At 40.4% G+C, this 27264-nt stretch overlaps 1 protein-coding gene across 4 annotated transcripts in view; it reads right to left on the reverse strand.

Moving 5' to 3' along the window:
• Window positions 1-27264, reverse strand: part of AGPAT4 (1-acylglycerol-3-phosphate O-acyltransferase 4) — a 74093-nt gene that overhangs the window by 13098 nt on the left and 33731 nt on the right. For all 4 annotated transcript variants that reach the window (XM_088161408.1, XM_088161407.1, XM_088161410.1 and 1 more), the window contains 5 exons: window positions 21070-21239; window positions 12867-13028; window positions 10518-10671; window positions 4267-4369; window positions 2864-2939 (listed from right to left, as the gene is read on the reverse strand). In XM_088161408.1, the coding sequence (XP_088017534.1) occupies window positions 2864-2939; window positions 4267-4369; window positions 10518-10671; window positions 12867-13028; window positions 21070-21239 (665 nt within the window). The remainder of the gene's footprint in view (window positions 1-2863; window positions 2940-4266; window positions 4370-10517; window positions 10672-12866; window positions 13029-21069; window positions 21240-27264) is intronic.

The raw sequence follows: 27264 nt of genomic DNA on the forward strand, positions 1-27264 counted from the left end.
AAGAAATTAAAGAAATAAAAAGAAAAGGCAATGTGCAACCCAAACTGAACTTATGTCATAATTTGGAACTGATACAGTGCTGGCCGTATGTGGAAGGACAAAATCTACCCCACCCCAGTGAGGAAGAAGCATATGGACATGGTATTTACTGTAAGCCTGGAAAAGGAAGGAGAACAGTGTTTGGTTTAGAGCAGCAGCACAATGCCACTGTTTATCTGGCAGGACTCTGTTCAACTGCATTTGTAGCAGTGACTAAGCCAAAAAATGAAGTGATAAGTAGCAAGAACATAAACACGACAGGCTCTCGGGGAAAAGTATCTCAGACTGAGGTACATGCAGGTGAGATCAGACAAGGAGGTAAAAAACAATGGAATAAACTTTTCTCAAAGGCCCTCACTCCTTTACTAATGTCAACATGGGGAAATAAATAAATAAATAAATAAATAAATAAATAAATTTGAAAAAGATTCATGTCCCTCCTTGTACATCCTTGCCGATTTCATTACTATTCCAACAGCTCTGCAATCTTGGTCCATCTTGAGTGCACAGGCCTTGACCTCAGTACCTGTGGCACTCTCCAGTCACTAAATCATGCTACTACAGCATAATTCAGCACATTGTGAGTCTTGAGAAACTACAGCAAAATTATAAAACTTACTGAGAATAAGCAACAGCACAGGGAACAGTAATGTGTGTTAAAATAAGGTCTCAGCTTTCCAGTAGCGTGTACATCTTGTCTTATTTTGAAACAGCAAGTGAAGTGCTTGCAACCAAAAGAGACAAAGCGGAGGATGAGTATGTAACTTGCAATGAATTACTGTCCTCTGAGTAACGATTTTTTACATGGTATCATAAATATTTTCTGACTCTGAAGACAATCTGAATCAGAATTAATTTTTGGAAACAGCACCTGGGAAGCACTGCTGTTTGCTATGCGACGTAATAGCCTATTACTTTTTTAAGATGCAGGGCAGAAAGGTTGAACAAAATTTTATTTCTACCCTGCAGGTGGGCTTCCATCATCTCAGAACTCTGGAAGAAGCTGTCCCTGCTATATATTCTGCCAGTCTGATTTTACAAAAACATGGGCTTCAGCAAACCAGGAATGACTGCAACGAAATAAGTTTCACAAAAGTAAAACAACTGGAGAAAGAGAAACATGCTGCCTTCAGAGAAAAACTAACATCGTCACCAAAAATCCCAAACCAAAAAACAAACATCTCCCCCCATCCCTAATCAATCACAAACATTCCCATAACCAAAAAAGGTTTCAGTGGAATGGAAAACTGAACACACCATACTTCACTCCTGGATGCAAAACTTCACTCCTGTACTAAACAGGAAAGCAGAGACCTAACCTACCAGCAAATGAAGTTGTCATGAAGAACAGATATGAAGAATAATATGACATATTGTGCAGTATAGTATTATGAAGGATAGATGTACACTCTGTTTGTACTAGAAACAAATGAGTGTTTGCCGAAGAGGCAACAACAGAAAAATCTTGGAGTGAATTACTGCAACTATATAATAAAGGATTCATGAAAACAATAACCACATTCACACTTATGTTCTTTTCTTGCAAAGCTTTGTCTGAATAATTCTTTTAGGGACATGAAACAGGGCTACAAAGTCACAGAAGCAGAAAGTGGACTTCTGCAGTGTTGAGCAAAAGGACCAGTACATGGGCCTGACCCTGCTTTTCTGTGAAGGTGCTGGGGGTTGTGCCTGAATCGGGTGTTATGGGCACAAACTATGAGAAGGGGGATCAAGAGCCAAAGGGAGTAGACCTACAAATGAGGTCCCAAGACACATTTACCTTCCACATTCCTGTAAGCAAGCTGCTTAGAGGAGCCATGAATTACACCAGAAACAGTCATGGTGTGAAACTGAGAACAGCCAGGGCACTGTTGATACAGAAGTGCTAATGTGATGTCCAGGGAAGAGCACGACAAATGGCACAGCAGAATTTTGCTGTCACAGCAAGAGGAGACCAGAGCATAGCTATATTCTGTAATTTCTAAATCCAAACCACTGCTGCATTCCAGTGTGAATACATAACTTTGATCAAGGTATCAAAGCAAAGTGAGCTGCCAGGCCCTCATGCCATGCATACCTATGACTCCCACTGATTGAAATGGGAGTACTGTGTGCATTCAAAAAGCACATCCCCCAGCAACTATCTCCAATATTCATAAAAACAGCCCAGAAGAAACAGATTCTGAAAGACTGAAGGATTAATGTGAAAGCATTTGCAAAGAAGAAAAAAACAAACAAAAAACCCCACTGGGTATCTACAAACACAATCATTATTATTCTCTCCCCAACCTATGAAATTAGGAATCTTAAATGCATGCCTTCTATACCCACAGGATGATAACAATTTATCAGCTTGTCCTTTTAATGCTGGATGTCTGCTTTGGTAAAAAGAGCAGGGAAAAACAAGGCACAAAAAGTCTAATACACTAAAGAAAATTTTTTATTTAGCCAATAAATTACTTCTTGATTTAGAAGGTGTCTTCTAGGGGAAGGGGATCTTTCTAGCAATCAGATGGCAGTACGGCAATTTCGATTTTTGCATCCTAATGCAACTTTCTAAAGAAGAGGCTTAAAACTGCTCTAGAAAGGCATGTTTAAGCTTTCTTCCTGTTGCTCTATGTACAAAACGAAAGCAATCATGACTGGCAGCACAAGATCAATTTGTATATGGAGAAACAGAGCACTTACCCTAAAAACCAAACAAACCAACTCATTCCAAGCCTCCAAATTAGGACACTACACATGCACACTGTAAAGGTCTACTAGCACTACAAATAACCAAGCACTGGTGGCTCACAAGTGCTGTCTTGACAAAAAAACCAACCTTTTCTTGATATAGTTTGTGGAGCCAGGTAGAACATTCCTGCTCATCTTTTGGGACATCCTCTAGTGGAATCCGCCTGCCAATGGTAAACAAGAGATATTGAAGAATATTAAATACCTTGACTTTCATGAACAGTGCTTGCATTATACAGACAGATTATCTGACAGGAGACTCACTACATTTATCTCCTTTTTTGAACTTGTGCAACACCTACAGCACTTTAACAAACAAATATGGAGGAGATCTTGAAGAAATCTGTGATAGTCCCCAGCTACCTGTCAGAACAAATTTAGCCATGAAGTTTATCCTGCCTTAACAGCTTTTCAGAATGGGCAAGCAGCTACCCTATGTTGTGAAAAGCAATTTCTATGCTATGCCAGAGTGACTTGCAGCAGGCTGAAATGGTGCAAAGGGAGACACAGCAAGAGGAACTCGTCTGCTCTGTTGGAGCTGACATCCACAGGCAGGGCTCCATGAATGCCAACCAGCCAGGCTGTGTACACCAAACATGAGGACACCCGGCTGAGCTACCATGCGGGAAGAGGAATCAAGAGAAACTTCATTTTTACTCTTGGACAAAAACAGTTCTGAACAAAATACTTTTTCAAACAGGCAGAAAAGGAGAAGTAAAAAAAAAGGTCACCCTATTCCACTTCATGTTGCTTTCCAGAATAAAGTAACTGCACCAGCTCACTAGTCCTTAAGAGAGCTCTTAAGAGGTTATGATGAACTCTTGATCACTTGCAGCATCACTTCTAGGCTACCCTAGATACTTCCAACCCTACATCATCACATGCCCTGAGTGCCTTAGCACAGGTGATGCTGGTACAACCTCACCTGGAAATTGGCCCTTTCCCATTAAGATCATGGGAAACCATTAGGGTATTTGTAATTTATAGAAACCTTAATAAAAAGGAATCCAGGTAATGTTTTTTTCATTAAACAACCTCCTTGTTGGTAGGGAGGGTGCAGCTGTCAAATACTTCAACAATGACACCACCAGATGGGAAAGTTGTGAGCCTGACCTCCACCAGAGGAACTGGAACTGTGCCAGAGACAGGTATATTCAACTCCACCTGAACACTTAGATTGTGTTGGGTATTCTGGCCAAGGGAGTGAAAAGAGGCCCCAGTGCTGCTGCTGAGCTAACAGACACACAAATGAGTAAAAAAATAACAAACAAAAAGTTCTTTAGACATTTATGGGCTCCTCACATACTTATAATCACAAAACTTTACCAGAAACACTTCCCAACTCATAGGAATTTTTATTTGAAGTTCTGTGAAGCCAGGTTGGTAGAGATCTGCTTTCTGTTACCCACTTGAAAACATCCCCTTATTTGACCAAGTGTGATTTCAAGTACATACTCCTACTAAAAAGGAATTAAAATATGGATTACTTGCCTTACATATAAATCTGCATGATACTTCTTTCCATTTAGAACTCCCAGCAATGTTGGATTTTCATTATTTCTAAAATTAAGGGTAGAATCATAGACTGCAGAAACTACAAGAAGAAAAACAGGTTATGTGTTTACTGTAGTAATACAATGGAAGTAAGTAATTCTCTCTCAGACAAGGAGAATATTTAAGTAAGTCATTGCCATAGCACCACAGTTTGAGCTGTCATCAAGGTAAAAATGACAATGGAATATTCAGCATGCAGGTTTTCAGAAGCCAAATAATCAGGAAATGCACCAGCAGAATGGAAAGGTTTGCTCTCCATTCACCCCCATCTCCTTCCTCATCAGGTGCAGAATGATGGGCACAGGGAACACAGTTACAGCTTCTGACAGAATTCACCTAGGACTTCCTAGGAGTCAAATGGCTGCAGAATTGTTACCTTTTTCAGTTCACTGTGAATCAACAACTACCCCTGAAATCTCAGGAAACAACCAGGCAGATACACATTTTACAAACAATGACCAATATATACCCTTTGACTAAGAACAGGTAAAGTGTGTGTGAGAGACCCCCTACAGCAGGAGGGCTTCATGCAGCCATAAGTGGCCGGGGTCCATGTCCATTATTTGGTAACTCAGGCACTTCCTCTAGGGCAAAGGCAGAGAGAGAATGACACACCACATCTGGTGTCAGCTGGCTGCTGCTATGAAGACATGCAGATGTGAGGAATAGAACATAAAATTCTGATGAACAAAACTGCAGCCAAACTTCCAGCATTGAGAAAACTGTTTGTAAAGTTCAGGACTGAGCTGGAACAGTAAAACCATTTGCAAAGGATGATGGCAGATAAACTAAAAGAGCAGTAACAAGCAGTTTCTACAGAAAAAGCATTCACTGTTTAAAATCACATGAAGTGTTGCAAAAAAGTTTATTTGAACACATCCTTACATACACTATTTTCCTGATGGTACTAAATTACCAGAGATGATTTATTTTCCTGACACTGAAATCAGTTGTGCATCATGGTATGAACTCTAAGAGCAATGACAACAAAAATAACTTGTTGATTTTTTGTCACAAAAATGACAAAGAAGCATTTTCATGTATAGCCTGTGGTATTTTAGGTTTTCTGCTTTGGAGTTTTGCAATAATGAATAAAAATGCATGTGGTGAACCTTTATTGTTAGACCTCTTGACCCACCTAGGAAAGACTTATTACACAGGACAGATTTGCTCTTGGTTTTGAAACCTCTCTAGCTATGAGAAATAAATATGATTTGGCCTCAGCATTTAGCTCCCAGAAACTCACCACATCATTTGTTACTGCAGGACTGAATTCATAGTGGAGAATAGAACAGCCTGGCTTCAGTGCTGAAAGGAAATCCTAAAAACAAAGGCCAAACCCCTGTCACTGCAAAAGACTCTGTCCCTCACTACTAACTCCTTCAAAACAAAGTCTACTTCAAGCACACTGCTTTCTCTGTACAAGTATGAAATTACTTTTTAAAAATCAATTATCTGCCTCCATTTTTAAGCTTCTTAGTGTAGAAGGATTTTACTAATCTACTCTAATTTAGTAATCCAATGTAATTGAAGGAAAACAAGAGCTCAGTTTGGTTTATATGGTGTAAGCTCCTTAGTTTTTTCAATAATAGCATGAGATTATTCTAACAACAATAGGGATGCAATAAAGTGAAGTATGATATAAACAACACTTTTTCTTCCGTCTCTTACAAGGTATCTACATTGAGTTTTTATATGAATTGGGCTTTTGTTGAGACACATTGGAAGACAGTTGTCCTGTTCTGAAAAAAAACTGTGGAGATGGACAGGAACATCTTTATGTGCTGACAAGTTTTACACAGAGCATTCCTTTTCTCTGGGGGAAAAAAAATGCTATTCCAGTTTCCAACTGGTCTGTATTCAGTCCAGTATCTTTTAATAAAACACTGAAATCTTTTGCTGCAAAGCAGTGCCAAACTCAAGACAATGATAGCAATGTGCAGGAGTAAACAGACCTCTGCTACCTAGATATAATTGAAGATAACTGAAAACTTTAGCTTCCTCATTCTGAGAGTGCAGGAAAATAACAATGGAAGTGTCCAAGAAAAAGTCTGCTTTAAATTAAAATTTGCCAGAAAGCATCCATAGTCAAAGCAGCACTAGCATGCTGTGTGACACACTAGAACTGGTTATCATTAAACACAGATTTTGTAATTGGATAATTAGAATTGGACATCTCATGACTTTCTCATCCAAAACCTGAAGAGACAAGAAAATCTAGATTCTAAAACAAGTAAAAAAATAACTCCATAGTATCTTGAGAACATCACAACTGTCTCACTCTCAGGCTAATATAAGCAGCATTTGAGAAATTTTGCTTAAATTGTAAAATATTTTTTCAAAGGAGTTATAGCTCAGATATCTCTTTTTCATTAAAAACAAATACAAATATTTGAAAGCCTTTTCTTTCTGTCAAAAAACTGATTAGGTTTTTGTTGTTGTTGTTGTTTTCTAATCTCTGCCCAGCTTTTTTTCATATCATTAACTTTTGGTTCCTTCTACAGCATTCTGACAGAGAGCTAAGTACTTAAGACTTTAAGATTTAATTTCTTAACTTCAACCTAAAAAAATCTTCGGATTACGTATCTAGAGAGGATTTTTCTTACTTTGACTGTCCTCTTGAATTTCTCGCATTATTTTGTGGCCATGGTGGATTATGCCAGGGTGATTCACTGAAAAATCAACCTACAGGCAATGACTATGGCTACATACATTTTCATACTAGCACAAAATGATCTGAAGACTGGAAAAGGGAGGGAAAGGTACAGTGACATTCACTGTTCTGCTGATGTGACACCACCCTGACACAATCCTTTGATTTAACATTTCATTAATTGGGCCAGATTGAACAAAAACCACTCATCCTCTCAAACTTGGTTACTTGCTCTGGATGATGAATAGAGGCCCACTTGGAAAAAAAATTAAAAATCCAGGACTAACATACAGCTCATGGGGAAAAAAGTCATTGCAATACTCCCAAATACTGTCATACTGAATCCTTGAGAATACCACCCTGGAATTTATTCTCATCCATTCCCTCTGGGACAGACATGCACAACTGGAGGAAAAGGTACACAACAAAACTTGGGCTTATCTACAACCCACTGTGAAGTACATGTTTAAGTACAAGTCTTAACTAAATAAAAGCAGCTGGAAGGAACTGCCTGATACACAATCAGACAATAAAAGGAACAGTTAAATATATCTTTTGTAGTGTTTGAGACATCTACTTTTACTGTAAGTAATGGATGAATGTTTTAGAAACAGATTTGTATTTTAATTTGGTTCCATGAACAGTACAGGTAGCAAACAGCAATTTTTAAAGAAAGTGAACAGCTTCTAGGAATTAAGTTCCTGGGAACTGCATCTGTAAAACCATACTGGTAGGAATGGTCATTGACAAAACTATCAGAACAAGTTCAGAAAATATTAAAAGCATTTCTTTAAGAATCAAATTATGTACAGAGATATGAACTTCAGAAAGCAAGTTTTGGAGGAAAAAACAATTCCATTACCACATATGAAAGAAATCAGTTAGGAGGGAAGGTTCTTTACTTGTTATTTAGCATGGAGAGTATTTTTATCCAAATTCATCTGCTTATGCTGACAGATACGGCATCACTGGCATAGAGGCAGCTTCCAATATATGCACATTAAATAAACTTTTTCTGAAACAAAGCTTTTCAAAACAAGTGGGCTTGCCAGACTGATGCCACCAATGTCTATTTCCAACTACTGCAGAACTACTTCAGAACTGCTTCCAGAGTGACTCCAGCTGGTAGCATTAAGACTTGATACAAAGTTTTGAAGAGGACCAACCCGTGATCTCTGCTGCCATGGGTAAATTACAGCTACAGCCAGAGATACCAGCAACTACCCATCCCACAGTACTACAGCCTCTGACAAGCTGAATCATACCCTTGTCAGAAAGGAGGAAAAAAAATGGGACAGAAGCTCTGTCACACCCAGCTGTGAACTGGTCCCTAACCTGTGACTTGGCTCCACTGCTAGGTCGTGCCGCAGCTACATCCCTTAGCAAGGCACTCCAGCCAGGCACATCACCCTTGTGGGTGAACAGAAGGTGCATCAGCCTTGGTGGCAGAACCCAAAATGGGCTCAGGCAGTTCAGCACCAGTCTCTCACTTTCAGACATGCATAGGGATATGACCGAATTTCCAGACAGTATTACATTTCCAGATCATGGACTGTCAAAGGAGAACTGTCATCACATTCTCTATTCAAAAAACATAAATGGACTTACTTATTATCTGTACATAATAATGTTATTAGGAGTTCTAAAAAATAAGACATTGTTTTCAGATGCTCTTTACATGAACCCCTTATCTCTATAGGACAGAAACATGCAGTAACCCAAGCAGTAACCTTTCTATCTTCCTCTCATTGCAAAAAGCAACAAGGCAAGTAAAGCAATAAACCTAGAAGAACCTGTGACACCAGTTTGGGGTCATCAAATTCTCAGAGGTTTGTTGGTTGGATTTTTAAGCTCAACAGTTTTTGCTGAAACTGTGTATGACAAGTTATGACTCTGCTTCTCCTCGAACCCTCACAGGGAAATACTGCCTTCTTACTGGCCTGACACTGCTCGATCTAGCAAGTTACAGCTTCTGGACTGAGGCAGTGACATATACTCCCCTAAAGAAACAGGTATCTAGCAACCTCAGTCTTCTTTTTCTGAAGGTATTTCAAATATTTAGGGTACTAGTAAGTGTTGTTGTAGTGTGTTGCATGAATGTCCAAAATTTTTATAAACGTCACTTGGGTTTCCTAAAGTTGTTTCCTTATGGAATGTTTGCCCACGGATCAGCTACTTATCCCCAATCACGCCATATTTTGTTTGCATTACACAGAGCAGTGAAAAGAAAAAAATCACCACCAAAATAACCTCTTCCTGATTCCCAGCTTAAGGGATTAGAGACCACAGAGTTTTGACTCATCCCTTTTTCTGTGCCTCAAGTCTACTACCCCTGCCCTCAGCAGAGCAGTCACCCTTATTCAAAAGGCAAGGCTGAACTGTGCTCTTAAGGGGGCTGCTGGACGCTTCACGTAACTTACCTCTTCTTCACGGATCACAAAGGATCCAAGCTCTCCTATCCATCTTGGGGGTGGGAAGCTGTGGGTGCCTAGGAAGCTACAACAGTAGTATGATCTACCTGGTTTGCCAGAAGACATTTAGAAGAAATACAAGAGAGAGTAAGCCAGCTGACTGGGAAGCTTTTCTTACAGCAGCTATCCCAGATATGCCACATGAAAACATGTCTTCAAAGACAAAAGAAGTTTTGACATTAATTTCAGTCAAGATGGAACATTTTCTTCTAAACCAGAAACCATTTTTTTCTTTCTTACACATCAGCCATCTAACACACAAACCTACCAGACCCCAAAGACCCTGTAACACTACAGCTACTTAGCACTGTCTTTCCTTTGCCCATGAAGTACACAGCAGAAGACTCCAATAGTATCAGTCAAAGAATATAACTTCAAAGGCAACGTGTGTAATATTCTTACTTGATGTCACTTTAAAGTTGGCAAATGCAAGTAACCAGAAATAAATGGGGAGCTCAAAACAATATTAATGAAGAAAAACTTACACATTTTGTAATGTAGAAACTGTTTATAAATTTCACCTAGATGTATCTTCAGTCAATGTCTACTCCCCTTCCTCAGCTCCATTAAGAAACTCTAAAGAGCAAATCTATATAGAAATTTAAAGCAGAATATTCTCTGATTTAAGAACTGCATTATTTGAAGTAGTTATTTACCACAAGAAATTATTTTGAGCCACACTGCCTCAGACTCTCTACTGATGCATTTGCTTCATTTAGAATAGAATTGCTTAGCAAATACTAAGAAATAGTATCCTTTGGCAATAGGTACAGAATATGCAACAAAGTATGTACCAACTGGTACAAAATATGCAACTGAGATTCCCCAACACAGAGTCACAGTTAACAAAACATAACAATAATAAATTAAAACCCCCCAAAAACCAACCCCACAAACTGATTCAGGTCTTTGTTAATAAAACCAGAGGCTAGTGAAAAAATGGTCTGAAAGCATCCCAGGATTTTTCTGCTAGGGCACGTGCTAGAGGGAAAAGAAAAGCAAGGCAAACTGTCAGCAGTCAGAGGAAATAACCACTTAGCATTGTCCCCTGTGACTTTCCTTACCTACATTTCTCAAACACTGCACGGTGACAGCAAATCCTTTTGTTCGTGGCAGGAGGTGGTACTTGAGCTTGGGCAGACCTTTGGCTTCAGCTACCTGCATGCTGATCTGGTGCTTCTGTTCTGTGAACCTTGTGCCCTCACAATGAATCAGGAACTAAAACCAAGACACAACTACAGTTAGACACACAGTCAGGTCTTCTGCTGACTGAGCAGAGGTTTCTCTAATTCCCACCAGCACAACCCAAATTAACACTGCTAGCAGGGATGGGTGTAGCCACATACAAATTTATATAATTTATTTGACAGAGGTAAAAAATCCCAACCAACAAAAAAAACCCCAAAAAAACAAACAACCCAAAACCCCAAATCCAAACACTCATGCAACTCTCCATCCGGTTTGAACTTCAGCCTTTAGGCTTTAACATCTGCTCTGCTACTTGCCATCAGAATAGCTTGGTTTCTCTGAGTCACTCCATCTCTAATGAGCTCTCAGAAAACACTTAAAAACCACTCCTGTTGTAGACCTCTCTCTCTGATGGTGAAGTGTTCAAATATCATGGCATCTAAAACTTGCTAAGTGTCAAAACCGAACACATTTTTAGGAAGTGCTTCAGTGCCCAGCTTGTTTACTCTCACTCCAACCTGCTTGCTTTCCCTATGGCACTTGAGGTCCATGGACAACTTAGACAGTAACTCTGATGCCAGGGAGACAGCTGGTAACAGATGTAAGGCAGCACATGCAGGACAACAGAAAGGCTCATGCTCTTATGAACTATACAGGGAAGTGCTCAGACATGAATAATTACAATCTTGTCACTGGCAAGCAGAGGAGAGCACACAGATCTTTGCAGATTTACCACTTGTTCATCTGCTTTCTGCCAAGCATGAATGCAAAGTAACACATCAGAGAGCACTGCCAAATCACACCAAGTAATTCCTTATAACCCACGGCAAAAATGTAGCCAAAAAAGACAAGAGATATTGAAGAAACTAGCCAAACAGTCAGCTTCAGTTCTAGCCCATCCAAGAGTGCTTTCACTCTGTGTTGCAAGCAAAATGTTATCAGATTGATGAGACATAGAGAAACTGATAAGAAAATCTCTCAAGTTCACTTAGCATGCTCTGCCTTGTCTGCCTTTCAAGGTGCTATTGTTGTGCCTTTTGACATTATGTCATCATACAAATGCAAATTAAAACTCCACACTGCAATAACCCCAAGTGTACATCAACAATTATGTCCCTTCCACAGGTATAGCTCCTTTTTAGCAATCCCTCTACAGGAGTATCTGCAGGATGGTGGTGGCTTGTGCTCACTGATTAGAGTTGAGTTGCCTACGTGTATAGAAAAGTCACAGAGCATAGGCAAATCTCTGGAGAGAAACTGAAACTAAAATCCCAGAATCACCCCTTTGCTACAGCCTCCTGCCTGCAAGTCACTTAAACATTGAAACACAGAGATCAATTTTGATTGCTTAGCACTCATTTGAAGCAATGACAATTAACAAAAAAAATTTGTTTCAGAGCACGAGAAATATAGTATATACATCTTCACAAGGGAACAGCAATAGTTTCTGTAGGCCCCCAGAGACGCTGCTTAAGATTCCATTTCTTTAACTGAATTGCACTCTTGTCACCACTAGCTCAGAAGAACTGCAATTTCTATGATTTCTGAGAAGAGAAGAAGTTCAAAGGCTTTTCATTCTCAGATAAGGAAATGCCAGAACGGTGAATACTAAAAAATTATGGTGATGCAAAAAGTAAAACTTGCTTCTTACTGAAGAGTGATACCAATCCTCTCCCTGGAACATAGTCAATGGCTCCATCAGGCCACTTCTCTGACCACATGGCTTCTACTTCTACTGGGCCATGTCTGACCAAACACCTTCCCCAGGAATGGCACCATCACAGGGAAGGAGAAAACACTAATATGAACTCAGCACTCTAAGGTGAGACGGGAGCTTAGGTAACAAATACAGTTAATGTGCTTCAATACAACATTGTCACATGCATCTGTTACACAGCCATGAACCCCTGCATCTACCCACCCCTATCCAGTGCCTGTAATTAGAGAACCCCAAACTTTACTGAGTAGATCACACTGCAGGTATTTTTGCAGTAATATCTGTAGGGCTCTCTGTAGGGCTCTGTACTATAGAGAAGGAAACACACAACACAGTACATAGGAAACTCCAGAGAGAATTCAGTTGAGAGTATTCTCCTGATACTCTCAAGAAAGCTACTGAATCAAAAATCTCAGCAACAACCTGGTAAGCATCACATATTGCCTGTGCCTCTCACTCCTGCTGAGCACTACAGCACCTCACACTCCACTTGTTAGTCATCACTCACCCAGAAGTTTTCAGGGTAGTCCCTGAGATTGAGCAACTTCTGTACGACTGTTTTCCGATCTTCCTCCCACTTGCGCTTGCAGAAGACAATCTCTAGGAAATACCACATCCAGCCAATGATGGGCATGTAGGAGAGCTCCTTCTTTGCAAGCACTTTGGAACTCTGCAAGACAGAATCAAAGCAAGTCAAACAGAGTTAAACGATGTAAGAGTGCACTGTAGGAATGAGACTAGCATAGTTAGACACAAGCTTATCGATTCATATTGACCAGACCCAGTTTTAACACCAGTGTAAAACCAAACAAAGAAAAAATAAGTTTCTCTCCTATGACAGAACAGTCAAATCTCATCTTGGTATCTGCACGGAAAACTTCTAGAATTAAATATATTAGAGTGTGTTGCTCTATCCTCCCCAAACACTGAAACCCAAAAGTGAAGCCAAATTCCTTCAAAGGAAGCCGTATCAATCAAAATTCTTAATTTAGTCAGATCCTGGCAGTGGCACCTCAATTTCCTCTAAGATACCTTGAAACTATGCTTCTCCCCAAAGCTGGGGCATCTCAACACAGGGGAAAAAAAAAAAGAAATAGAGAAAAAAAAAAAGCAGAGTCACAGAGCCATTGCAGCACAACATACTGATGCTGTGCACACATGGTTTACCAACAGAAGAAACCTTAAACACTAGAAACTAGGCTAAAAACTAGAAACAACAGCAGCAATAAGAATACTTAATTTGTGTTCAGTTTGGTTGATGAAAGGGCAGCAAAAGCGAATTTCTCTTCAAAGCATGCTTCTGGAGTAGGAAAAATCAAAAAAGCACTCTTCCTGTCTCACAGGTGTGACAGACATTGAAGTGACTGGTCCAGACCCTCCACAGGAAGTCTCTGATTTTTCAAGCATTCAACATATTCTGTAAGTTAATCCTACTCCAGAATTTAACTCTGTGATCATCTCATCCCCTAACATCCCCTAGGGCAGGAGAACTGATCCTATGTGCTCCTTTCCTGTCTTCCAAGCCAGCCTACCCTGGTGAGCTGTCTTACATTTCACTTGGTTATTTAATCAATGAAATGGCACATGTGTGTGTTCCGTTCATAAAGAAATTCAGCATTTCCTAAAAAACAGTGACACTTCCTTAGAAGAAAGATGGGACCAATTACAGTCCAATTTCTGACTATGATATTATTATAAGCTAGCCCTTCAAAAAGCTCTGCAGATGGATTCCAGGACAAGGCATTTGACTAGAAATTACTTACTGGTAGAAGTTACCATCAACAGAAAATATTTACTTTTATTTTTTTAGTCACTCTTGTTCATTTGGCTGCTACAGCAAGAGACTTGACCTAATTCTTTATCTCAGCTCATTCTTTTCATCTGCTCTCCTTCCTTGAGAAGGAAAATACCTTAAATAATTAAGCTCTCTAAAAGCTCATAAGACTGGAAGGCAAGTGTACATCACACAGCTTCACCAGCAAATGTTACGCAGAAGCAGAACAGAGGATGCCAGAGTTCCATTTCTAAGAATGCAGGAGGAATCATCTCTATCAAATGATTTAATGCTTTGTAATAATAGTGCTCTCTCTTGAGCATTTGAGAATTTAATAGTTTCAGTGACGGGCTCAGATCAGGACTCCAAACCCAATGCTCCCCTGAGAAGCAGCTGCAGTAATTTCAGTTTCAAGCCATGCTGTACATTAGTCCCCATTACAGGACAGCAGCAACACTGAATCCAGCCTCCTCTTCAGCTCCCCAAACTGGGCACAGAGAAATAGGCTCTCCTTTTAGAAACAGGCTCTCCTTTTACCACTTCCCTGCACAACGAGGCCAACAGCAACCCTACCACCTACCACTACCCTCCCCTGCAAAAGAGAAGAAACCTCAACGTGTTCTTAAAGTTTATTTACAGCAAGTGTTCAGTGTCATAATAACTACCATAAACTAATGTAAGTGTACTCTGCATAGAGTGCACAAGGCCTACAGAACAGTGTCAGAACAGACAATGTAATAGCTCCTCCTGCAGACTTTAAATTGCAGAAATTATAGTCCAAAAAGCTAGCTAAAATGACTCTTTCACCATACCTATTTTCTAATACTTAACATATTTTAAGAAGAGCAAGAGTCACACAAGAGGCAGGAGAGAAGTTGCACCCAGCTCAGTGAAACCAAGGAAGGATCCTGTGAGAGAAGGTTCTGTATCACAGGTATAAAACTGAAAGCACAACAATATCTGAGCTCTTCCCTGGGGCACGTGCTTAATTCTTTTACTGTGCTGATGCATTTTTTAAATTTAAAAGTGCTCTTTTAGACACGTGTGAGTATGACTCGTTAGATGCACATAAAAATAAACTAAATCACCTCACACTATTTTATGCATCCATCTGTTCTAGGAGTAGAAGGAAAGCTGACGACAGAACTAATTAGACAAAGGAAACTCCTCAATGCATTTTGCTGGCAAGGATGCTCCTGTGAGGGAGGAATACATTAGGCCTCTCCTCAGAGCTGCCATACAGGCTGGGGAATGGGATGCTGGAGAGCAGTGCTGCAGGAAGGGACCTGGGGGTCTTGGTCACTGGCAAGTTGTGAGTCAGCAGTGCCCTGGGAGCCAGGAGGGCCAGCCCTGTCCTGGGGGCATCAGGCACAGCATCACAGCCGGGCAAGGGAGGGGATTGTCCTGCTCTGCTCTGAGCTGGGGTAGCCTCACCCCAAGTGCAGGGGGAAGCTGGGGTAAGACATGAAACTATTACAGAGTGTCCAAAGGAGGTCCACGAGGATGGGGAAGGGCCTTGAGGGAAAGCCGTGTGAGAACAGCTGAGGTCACTGGGTCTGGTCAGCCTGGAGGAGACTGAGGGGAGCCCTCACTGCAGTTGCAGCTTCCTTGGGAGAGGAAGAAGAGGAGGGGCAGGCACTGATCTCTGCTCTGTGCTGACCAGTGACAGGACCCGAGGGAATGGCCTGAAGCTGTGTCAGTGTGGGTTTAGGTTGGATGTTAGGGAAAAGGGTTTAGCACTGGAACTTCCCCAGGGAAGTGGTCACAGCACCAGCCTGACAGAGTCCAAGAAGCATCTGAACAACTCTTGGGCACCGGGTGTGATTCCTGGGGATGGTGCTGTGCAGGATCAGGAGCTGGACTCGATGATCCTTGTGGGTCCCTTCCAACTCTGCATGTTCTGTGATTCTGTGTTCCCTCTTACAATTACAAGAGCTTTAACTAGTGCTGTTCTGTTCCAGTCATCTACTCATGCACAGCTCCTGTGAAAATACCTTGGGGGAAAAACGCAACTCTAATTGACTTCAGACACTAACTTTTCCTTTTCTGAAGTGCTTTGGTAAATATGTGACAGTTACCCCTAACCTTCAAATTCAGCTTGTTCACAGAAAAATAATCATTAAAAAATGCTGATTTATTCTATGTAAGCTGCCTTCTTGAAGGAAGTCAAACATTTTTCAGAATGTTCGTAATGCTCCAAACTGTCTAATTTCAACAGATGTTTAATGAAATTACCACTGGACAGGGACAACTTATCTACAAGACTAACACTGAAATAATTTTAATTTAACCAAATTAAAAAAATTTAATTTAAATTTGACCAAATTAATTCAAATGAAATTCCCATGAAGTTCTCCTTTCATGAACGATTGCACCAACATCACCTTAAAAAAAGTATTTTTACAAACTTGCTTTATGCCCAACTATGCTGTGAAAGCAAGATAATCCTGGTTCTACATGCCCAGCCTCAGTTATTCAACACCTCTTGTTTAGAGAACACAACAAACAGCATGAAATCAACACGCAAGCTGAAAGTGTCCAACAAAACTTGTTCTTGATTTTAAAACAAGTTCATTGTTAGTGCAAACCATTAGCAACAGCAACCTGCCTTGTAAGTTATTTGCTCTCCAGGCTGCCTTCAGCACTGACATACTTTCCATGATTCTGACTGCTCTACTTTTGAAATACATCATTCCTTTTATTATTCTCTCCGGGACATCATGATGGCAAGGTACATTTCTTTCTCAAAGCCATCATTTCAGAAATTTAGTTATGCTCCTCATATTTCATATTGAATAAAACTTCTCCGTGTTGGAAAGGTAACACATACTGATCTCTAGCAAGACTGATTTTGTCCCTTTACCACTTCAAATCTAATTTAAAAATCTGTTAATATATTAAAAAACGTGTTGTGCCCACACACCTATTAGTCTCGTACAATAATATAATAAAGTATCTTCTCACACCTACATTTAAGGCCACGCTCAGCTTTTGAAACAGCAAGCTTCAACATGAGCAACACTCAAATAAAATTAAGTTTCCTGACATATGGAAAAGGTAGTTGAGGTTAAAACCAGCAGGTTTAGCTTTAAAGCACAGGCAATTTTTGCCAATATCAGTGTCTTTATCTCAGACAAATGGTTGTTAAAATTACTAAAAAAGCTATTTTATTGCTGCTTTGTCAGACTAAACAACAAGGTAGTGAATCCAGGCAGGGAGCATATTAAAGTGCTTTTGGAAAGAATCTTGAATAACAGCTCCCTCCTCAGAACTTGCCCATGTCCTGATTTTGAGTTCTGGTGTCCATTGGGTCTCTTTTCAAGAGGATGGTTAGCAACACACCTTGACGAAACTAAGGGCTACTAATGCATTTGAACGGGGACACAACGGCACAATGGCCAGGCTGTCCCAACTAAGTCAATCCTCAGACTGGAATGTCACAGACAGGGAAAGGGAAGGACACGGCAGAGAGCAGAGGACCTCATGCTACACATGTGCAAGATCTGAGTCCTCAGAAGAACACTCAGGTTCACAAACCTAAAAACAGGCAAGAGACTATGCCACTCCCACTCTATCTCCCAAAAACAGCAAAAAAACCCAAACCCTAAACCACATTGATAAATCAAAGCCACACTGAGAGCTTTATAAACTCGTGGGGATTATGGCAATTTGGCTATAAGGAGAAAGCCAGTCCAGAAGAAGAGAGACAAGAGAAGGAGCAGACAAATGCACAGACTGAATGCTTCAACTAAGACCAGGAAGGGTAGCTTTCAAAAGGGAAATACTTTTTTTTGGGAACCCAAGGGGCAAGACAGGTTTAAGGATGTTTAACATTGTTTTCAAATAAACAAAAACAATGGCTGGATTTCAGCTGAAATAGAGCTAATTTTCTTCCCAGTAGCTGTGTTTTGTGTTTAGGACAGGAATAATGTTGATAACACATGGATGTTTTTGGTTGTTGCTAAGCAGTGTTTACACTACATCAAGGACTCTGGCTTCTCACCACCCTGCCAGCGAGGAGACTGGCGGACACAAAGAGCTGGGAAGAGACACAGCAGGACAGCTGACTCCAACTAGCCAAAGGGATATTCCACACCATTTGATGTTATGCTCAGTATATAAACTAGGGGGAAAGATGGCTGGGGACTGCTGATAAGGAACTAGACTGTGGTGAACAACTCCATTGTGGATCCTTTTTTTATACACTTTGATTCTTTTATCACCATCATCATTATTTTTGTCCCTTCCTTTTCACTCCTATTAAACTCTACCTCAATCCCAAATTCCCCCTCCCTCCCTCCCCCAACTGTCTCCCCCATCTCACGGGGGCGAGGAGTAAGCAAGTGGCTGTGTGGTTGTTTAGTTGCCTGGATGGTTAAACTGTAACAATCAAACAAAAAATTACAACATTTAAGGGCTTCAATAAAGAAATGTTCAAGTTGTAAAATACTGAGAGTTTGAACACATGCTTGTGACACGCTTAAGAGCATTACTGTTGTCTGCCAGAGCTGCAGGGCACAGCTGGATGTTAAACAAAGCCATTCTGCCTGCTCCAGCCAAGCACACTCATTTCCAACTCCTTGGGCTCTAAGCTGTCGTCACCTTCTCCCTCTTCCCCCTCCCCAGTCATCTCTCCTTTCTTCACTGGATTAGTTAAGGCAGAAAAGAGACAGAAAGAGTATCTAAAACATCACCAAACAGGGCAGACAAGCATTATAATAGACACAGGAGACTGCACGTGCAAGACTTCAGCAGCAGACATGAGATCAGCTGAGTAGGGTGTTGGCTGATACCCAAAGTTTGCATAGAAACTTCACGGAGTATACAATTAAACATCATTAAATATAAACACCCATTGGCTCACAAAGTCCCTGAGCTACAAAACAGTGGAAGCTGTGACACCTTAGAAAGCCCTCTATACACTTTCCCCTTTCCTGTAACTCTTTCCCTAAACGACAGCTCTCATGGTTCTTACATTCCTACCTGTGCTGGCACACCATGCCCTGACACTTGGCACAGTGGAGGCCATGGAAGGCAGCACAAGTCAAACCTACACTCCCCATCACTGCACAAGCACCGACCCTTGCACTGGCCCAAGACAAGTACCAGTGTACCAATACAGACAATCTCATCAGGAAAATCACTGTTTAGCACTTTCCTTTCTTTATGGCTATTTTTAACATGGCTTAAGAAGAACTTGGGCTGGTTGCCCCAAGAGAGAAATGCACTGCTTTGTAAAGTAAAGATATCTATGCAAATGAAAGCACATGGAAACTATTTCTTCCGGGAACAGTTTCTGGGAAGTAAAACCACAGTACATTACTCAGGACTGAAATAATTTAGTGTTGGTTTTGGTGTTGGTTGTTTGGGTTTTTTGTTTTTGTTTTGTTGTTAAAAAATAAAAAAGCAAAACCACAACCAGCATATGTCAGTTTCTAAAATAATGCTAAGACTAGCATAAATGCAAACTGAGTAATAAATGCAAGGAGCCAAAAAAAAGAAAAAATATTTTCAGTTAGTGCAGCACAGTAATTTCAACAGTTTTTTCTGTGTTGTGGTTTCCTTATGTGTAGGTAAGAACACAAAAAACTAAAACAGAATTCTTATTAACTTGGAAAACTATTAAAAAAACTGGCAACTAGTGAGATTCCATCCAACCACACAGCAACAACATAAAACAGGGTATTTTTGACCTTGTAGGCGCCTATTTGTACAGAAACAATCCTTCTTCACTGATTTTCTACATTGGTGTTTTCTGAAGATGTACCTGATCCTTGAAAACACAGCTTTATTTAGAGAACTCAGGCAATTTGGCTTACAAAATTAGACAGACTGTACTACAGCACCACTGTTTTTTGCAATTACATATGCCTGCTGGGAACAGGTTTCCCTACATCTGCTACTGTTCCATGCCATCCTCCAGCTCTGTGCTCAAGTCTGATACAATATGGCAGAAGTGTTATTCAGAAGCCAACAGCCATTCTGGTTACACGAAGAGCCTGTAATGCTTAGGTTCACTTTCCTCCACTTTTAAGGCCCCTTTTTATGTTCTTGTCAAACAGACTGCCATTATTGCAATTTGAACGTGACAGAAGTGGTGCCTAAATGTCCAGAAAATGCAGAGTCCAAAGGGAAGGCCACATAAATCAGAGGTTCACACAACCCAAGGTCAGGACTTTTGACAATGGCCAGTACCAAAGCTAGACGGATGCTGCAGAACACTGCCAAAATGAATCATTAGTCTTCTTTCTTATGAACAGGAACCCTTATCTAAATCCTTCAGAGACAGAGAATGTTGTCACCACCACAGAATGAAGTCAGGCTGATTTAGGTGCGGGCTTGAATTATCCCCATGATCTGACAGGGGAAACAAAAAAGCAACCTTGAAAACAAATGCACATGAACTCCTAGCTAATGTAGCAGTGTGTTCAACCATGAATAACTCATTCCTCTCCCCTCCCTTACTGCTTTTAGCTGGTCACTGCATTCACTTAAGATGGCTGCTCTTTCGTTCTGAGAGAGGCAGGCTAAATCATTCAAACTCTAGCTATAGATTTGTAAGACTACACTGGAAAAAGCAAACAAATTCTGTAATTTAACTGGGAAAGAATCATGGGATAGCCCATCTTTATGCAGCACAATGATCTGCTATAGTTACTGAGTAAACACACAGAGAGAAATAACTTTAATGATCTCCACAGGTTAAGAAAATATCTCCTTCATCAGCTTTAACTGCAATGCTTTAAAAATTTCTGTGGTTTCCCAAGCCATCCTGTCTCCACATACTTGCACTGCACTGCTTTAGGTTCACCTCTAATTCTGGACAGCAGCCAAGTGAAATTCAAGCATGGATCTGTTAATTCAAAAACACAACTAACTTATTTTGGGATTTTTTTTCACATCCTAGGACATTTACCTGGAATACTAAGTAACTCACCCCTAAGACCCCAAATCTCTCACAAAAGTTCCAGCCACAGAGAAAGTCAATTTCAAAGTTGTGATTAAGGATTACAATGGCATTCTCCTTCCCGTATTTGTGGTAATTCTCTGGGTCAGTGTACAGGGTGCAGTCGGTGCCTGACCACCATTCCAGCAACATCACCATCTCTGAAAAGAAGAACAAGAAATATGTCAATGTACACAGTATATGCAAAACCACAAATCAGTAACATGTTGAAAACATCAGCCACCTCCACGGCATGTGGTACAGAAAGTGAAGAACATGTAAGAGGGCTGTTTAAAACACAGCTATCTTTACAAGCTGGAAAGTGGTTTCTCAGCAGTATCCTAGTGGCTATCATATGCCTTTCATTTCCTATTTGCTTGTTCCATTATCAAGCATAGGCTTGTACTGTATGCTTTGTATTTGTTTGCTTGGAACTCTAAGTCTGACCACAAGACTTGTGAATCAAACCTTTATTTAGCGAAATTGCTCTGGTCTGGGGCACAGGAAGTTGAGGTGAGTTGGTAAAGCCAAGAAGCTTGGAGACCTTTATCTCCATGGAGATGGAAAAAGAAAATCTAAACGCAATGGCTCTCCTAAAGGAACCCATGTCTTGAGCTGGAGGTACCATGGGACTAAATGAAAGCTGTCTGTCTGAGACTGAAAAGGAGTTAAGGGACACATTTCCTTCCTGTCACAGCTGTCGGCAAAGTCCTGAAGGCAAAGGTCTAATGCAAGGGGTTATTCTTTGTTAAGTGAAATATATCTCCCTGGTGCCACATGAATGCCTCTGCTGGCAGGATGAGACATCCAAGATGCTCTCCTAGCTTAAGACAAGCCAGAAGGCACCAAAAATGCTCATTCACCTGAGGAAAGATCAAAACCAGGCCAGTCTTTGAAATACATTTGAATTCCTTTCCATTTTGGTTCCCTACTGGTCACAACTAGTGACAGAAAATAAACCTGCCAGGAACAGGTTTACATTTCCAGTCATCAGGAGTAAAATTAACTGCCTGAAGCCCCTGGATGACATGCTGTACAATGGAGAACAGGCATTAATGATGTGAATGAATTCTATCTAACAGTGCTACAGGCAGGCTAATAGACAATCTCTATTCAGGTAACATTACCTTAATATGATAAAAGCATGTTTATGATACAGATAAATGACTGACTTGTCAGTCCACCTGCTTACTTCTAATCAGGGGATGTGACTACTACTGCAGCAGGAGTACATTATTACTCAGTGCATGCTTTTATGCATCCAAACAATAGCCTGAGATGTGGAGGGAGACCTAAAGTTCCATATGCTAAACAGGCAATGGCAGATTTCACTGACTGCAAACTAATTTTTTAGTGAAAACCAAAACTGTTCACATCTCAGTGAGGCAGCTGTGAAGATACAGAAGCATATACCTTGAAGACTTCCCCTGCAAAGAGCTGCCTTGTGAAATGCACTTAATATCGTATCTTTCTAAGGTCATAGCTTTCTATTAGATTTATACTGGAAATAAAAGCCCTTCACTCCCTGAAACACAGCAAAATTGAGTAATAGGTGGGGGAAAAAAACCCCCAGCCCACATTATAATTTGCAAACTTTTGTGGAATCTACAGTCATATCCTAGGGCAGAACACAATCACAGAAAAGAAAAGAAATTAGTGACAGGATTAGATCTTTTGCTTAACTAACAATCCAACTAAAATAAAAAATGACTGCCACATGACTTTCCCTCTTTTTAACACCTACTGCCATTAAATCTATTCCCTGAGGGAAAAAACCCAAAAAGGCAGAGATGACAATGGTAAGGCTCTCTTGATAAAAAAGCCAACTTTACCTGAGAAAAAGTCCTCCCAAGTGCAGATTTTTTATTTATTTTGTCTTTTACTAAGGAATTTGAATAAAACAAATAACATATCGTGAATCTCACTATACAGGTGTGCCACGTGCACAGAGCTCTTCAGTTTTATACAATCAATTTCAAACACATTCCAAAAAAGCACAGGCAAAAATATTTCTAGATGTGCTTTGATTTTTCAGGTTTCACGTAAGCAAGATTTTTGTTGCAGGCATTGAAAACCACTGTATTTAAATACAGTAAATACCATCTGCCAGCGTCTAGTATCTTCAAGTGTTTCTTTCCCTCATCTTCTCTACTTCTTTCCCCTTCTTCCTAGCCTCCTTTCTCCTTGTGGATCTCAAGCAATGATAAGTAGTGTCAGTTTGTGCTACTCTTGCATTGTGTCACCAGCTTACTTCCACAACCTTCCACAGAAATTTATTACCCAGCAACCTGCTGTGGTGGCTCAGCCACACAAGGTCACCCGTTCACACTCTCCTCCCTCCTTCACAGCACAGAGATGATCAGAGGAAGTTTCTCCCTTTGTACACCAGTCATACTGTATAAGCAGAAATCAAATGCATAGTGGGAAGAAAAAAAAAGATTCTCTGGCCCCTTTAATGAGCTTTTGGAGTTTCAACACCCCAACTGAGCTGATGAATACATACTCAACCACACCGTGAGGGTTCCTACCTTTCAAAGCAATTCCTCCAGTGGCACTGTCAAACAATTATGGCAAAGGAAGGAGAAAAACCAGAGGAACTTGAAACCTCCACTCCCTGCTTTGAAGGCAGAGTTCTTGCAGTGCACTACAACAAGCTCCAGAAGAAGCTTATGGCAGAGAGAAATCATGATGTCAAATACTTAATATGGATAGTGTGTGCTTAGGAATTTTGAGCTTCTTAACTTTTCTGAAATGAAAAAAAAGGACTCATCCTGCTTCAAAGAATACTCCTACCTCCCACAAGAGTAGATAATTTCCTTGCCTTTCACTGCACAAATCTGAGCTGCTTCAATCCCAGCACCTCCAGAAAAAGTAACTAGGAAAAAAATCTCCAAGGCAGAGCTGAACTGAAAGTCATTACATGAAAAATAATATTCAAAGGAAGAAGGGAAACACACAGAGTTTAGTGAGACTTCCACCTCAAAGTTTTGCAAGAATGAGTCATTAAAACACTTAACACTGCTCTTCTGTAGAAAGTGTTAGTAATTCCTTCAGCTAACTATTCTTGATAAGGACCATATGACCTGCTGTGGTTCCTTCCAACCTTCTCCAATCTGTGATTATGTGACAAACCATGGAAATATCTGCTTACAAGATTAACTATAAATTACCTATTTTAAAGTTCCATTCAAAGCATAATTCTTTATTGCCTCAATAGGTACAATAATTTGAAGATCTAAAGTAAGTGCATAACCTCATTCAAAGAGCTACAGAACTGTTTCCCTCCATGACAGTCTTCATCTCCTTTAATCTCTTCATTTTCTTTAATCTCTGTATCAAGGCAACATGAAGAAAAAGAACACAGAAAATTCTTACAGGAATATATGGTAAAAGTAAACTCTCAAATACAAATAAAAGCAAGACAAGTGGGCAAGCTGTGACCATCTTTCATATTATGAAAATGTGATCATATTTCAAAGAGTAGATGGCTGCATGATGAATGACTGCACTGCACAGAACACCAGGAAGGATGAGATGTCCAAGATAGGGAAAGCATTTTAAAAAAATGCAAAAAATAAGGCTAAAGACAGACTGACAGGTAGCATATTCTAGAGTCTGTGCCTGTCTGTGGAAGAATGACTTGCAATTACTTACTACCTTTTCCAGATTTTCAGACTGCACCTATTAGGGGCATTTCTTACGCATTTTTCGTAGAATGAAGCCTACAGGTAACTAAGAAAAGCAAGTCTGTATCTTCCCTAGACTACTTAAAAGCCCTCTGTGCATCACAGGGTTAAATCTCTGAATTCATTGCAAAGCTGCCTAAGAGTTTTTTAAAATACTTTCAAGTATTCCTTACATAGGCTATTCTAATGTTTCACTCCGCTGTCTAACCCGACTGGGCATTTATTTCTGGTCTCTACTTCCTTCTTCTCTGCAGGAGCTGCAAGTAATTATGAGGAAAACTTGAAGGCAGGAATTCTGCTTGCATTGATTAGGTACATGAAACTAGAGCTCAGAGGTGAATACTGCCACATGTCTCCAGGAAAATTTTTTATAACAACTTACTATTATAGAAAACATATATATCTTTCCTGTGAGAGGTAACAAAAACCAGTTCTTGGGGGGAAAAAACCCTGCAGCCGGGAAGTCGAGCAATGGCTCTCCCCCTTCTCCAAGATAAGTGGGAGGTCATTCAGGGAGCCCAGCCAGACAAAGCATCAGCTTTCCAGTTTCAGATTCTCTTTCATGCATATGTTGCACTAACGAGGTATAATGGAGTTATGTGATTCACTTCAACACAGAGGTCCTAGTCTTCCACCTGTAGGAAAATGATGCCTGGTTTTCCGTGATTTTGTGGGTTTAAACAGAAAACCAAAATCCAGCCCCCTCTTTCCTTAGCACCATCACCATGCCTCATTCTCCATCCCCACCACCTTCCACAGCTGGTGGTAAAACCAAAGCACCGGTATCTGTGGACTTGTCTTCCCCTCCCTTAAAGCTGTCTTGCAAACAAAGTACTGGATGATGACAGGGAGGGGTTTTGGGGAATCATGCACACAAGTTTAAAAATAAAAATGAGCAAAACCCTTCTCTCTTGCCTTCAGGTCTGGTTTTGCAGATTTTTGCCCCAGTCTCCTTGGAAGACCCTATGAGCAATTCCCTCGAATAACACTCCAACTACTTACGTGTCTGCACTTTTAAGGACAGAAATCACCAACAGAGAGGAAGGAAGAAATGGTGACTTTTAATTCCCCACTCATCACAATGAGTTACTGGATGTGCTTGCAAGGAGAAAGATAAGCACAGCACAGCCCTTTCATATATTCAGGTTCCAAATAAAATTAATTTCAGAGTTTGCTTGCAGGAAATAATTTTAATGTACTCTTCTTCCACAATCATATATTCCAACACAGATAATGTGCTGCATTTGCCACAAACGACTAAGGACAGTATAGCATGTGCTGATCAAAGGAGTTAGTACAACAAACAGTGAAAGAAAACATGCTGCTTGGCAAGTTCCTATGACACTGACATTTGCTTTTTTGTATGGGCATGAAATCAGGCAGTTGCATCTCTTCCGGATGTGGTTTCTTGTTGTCCGAACCACCGCTGGCTTTTTCTACCGCGTGCAGAAGCAGCGCCACAGAGGAACTGCTTACCAAAGAACAAATGGTTACAGCTCATTCACTGCAAGTCACTGTGCAAAAGGAACACCAGTCTCGTTCCAGTGCTTTCTTTTAAGTAGTTTCCCATTCACAAGCACATGCATCCCCAAAAAACATCTGGCCTACTTGCAGGTTTTATTATTTTATGCCTGCATATCTTTAAGAAATACTGTCCCTTACAAGATATTTGGATAAACCATTCACTATTACAAATGGTACATAATGACCAGGAGGTTTATTATGGAGACCTCACTTCTCCGTGGAAATTATTTATCAGCAGAAGGGAGATGACAGCCTGAAAGGAAGTGCTAAAGCTACAAACCCCAGCTAGCAGGTGATCCCGTGAAACCTGTGGGAAGAAGTCACTGACACCCTTATAGTGGCAAGTTAACTGAGAAGAAGAAACAACATGTATCTGTCCTGAGAACACATGCATGTTTTCCATGTTGGTGGATTCATATGAATAACTTCTGCTTCCTCTTAAAGAAAGCCTAATCTATAAAGCTCTAAAACCAGTCAGAAGACTGTTGGAAAGGATGATTACGAAGCTGCTGTTTGTATCATTTCCATGATGTCTGTGTACCTCCAACACAGTATTCCACAGACAATTCTGTCACTGTCTGTTCTAAATACATACATACCAACTCTCCTTCCTCTTAAAGGCTAAACGGGTAAATAAATAAATTAACCTTCAATCAACTGTTCTCAACCTGAATTTCTCTTTTAAACTTGAAGGCTTTCTGCATGCAAATCCTTTCCAGTTTTTCAGGTACATCACAACTGGCCTAATAAAAACAATACTTTTGTCAACGAATCATGTACATGATCCATTTTCCTTAACCCTCTCCCAGCTGTGCTCAACCAGACAACATCACCCCAAATAGTAAAGACCAAATATGCTAGAGCCTCCTGTTGTGAGGACGGGCAGTGCCTGTCACAGTACTTCACAGTGTCAAACAGCACTGCACACAAATAATTCCCACCAAACCCACAGCCTGTGGAGGAGCCCCACACCAGA

The sequence above is a fragment of the Sturnus vulgaris genome, chromosome 3 (genome assembly GCF_052056855.1).
Source record: "Sturnus vulgaris isolate bStuVul1 chromosome 3, bStuVul1.hap1, whole genome shotgun sequence".
NCBI classification, from domain to species: Eukaryota; Metazoa; Chordata; class Aves; order Passeriformes; family Sturnidae; genus Sturnus; species Sturnus vulgaris.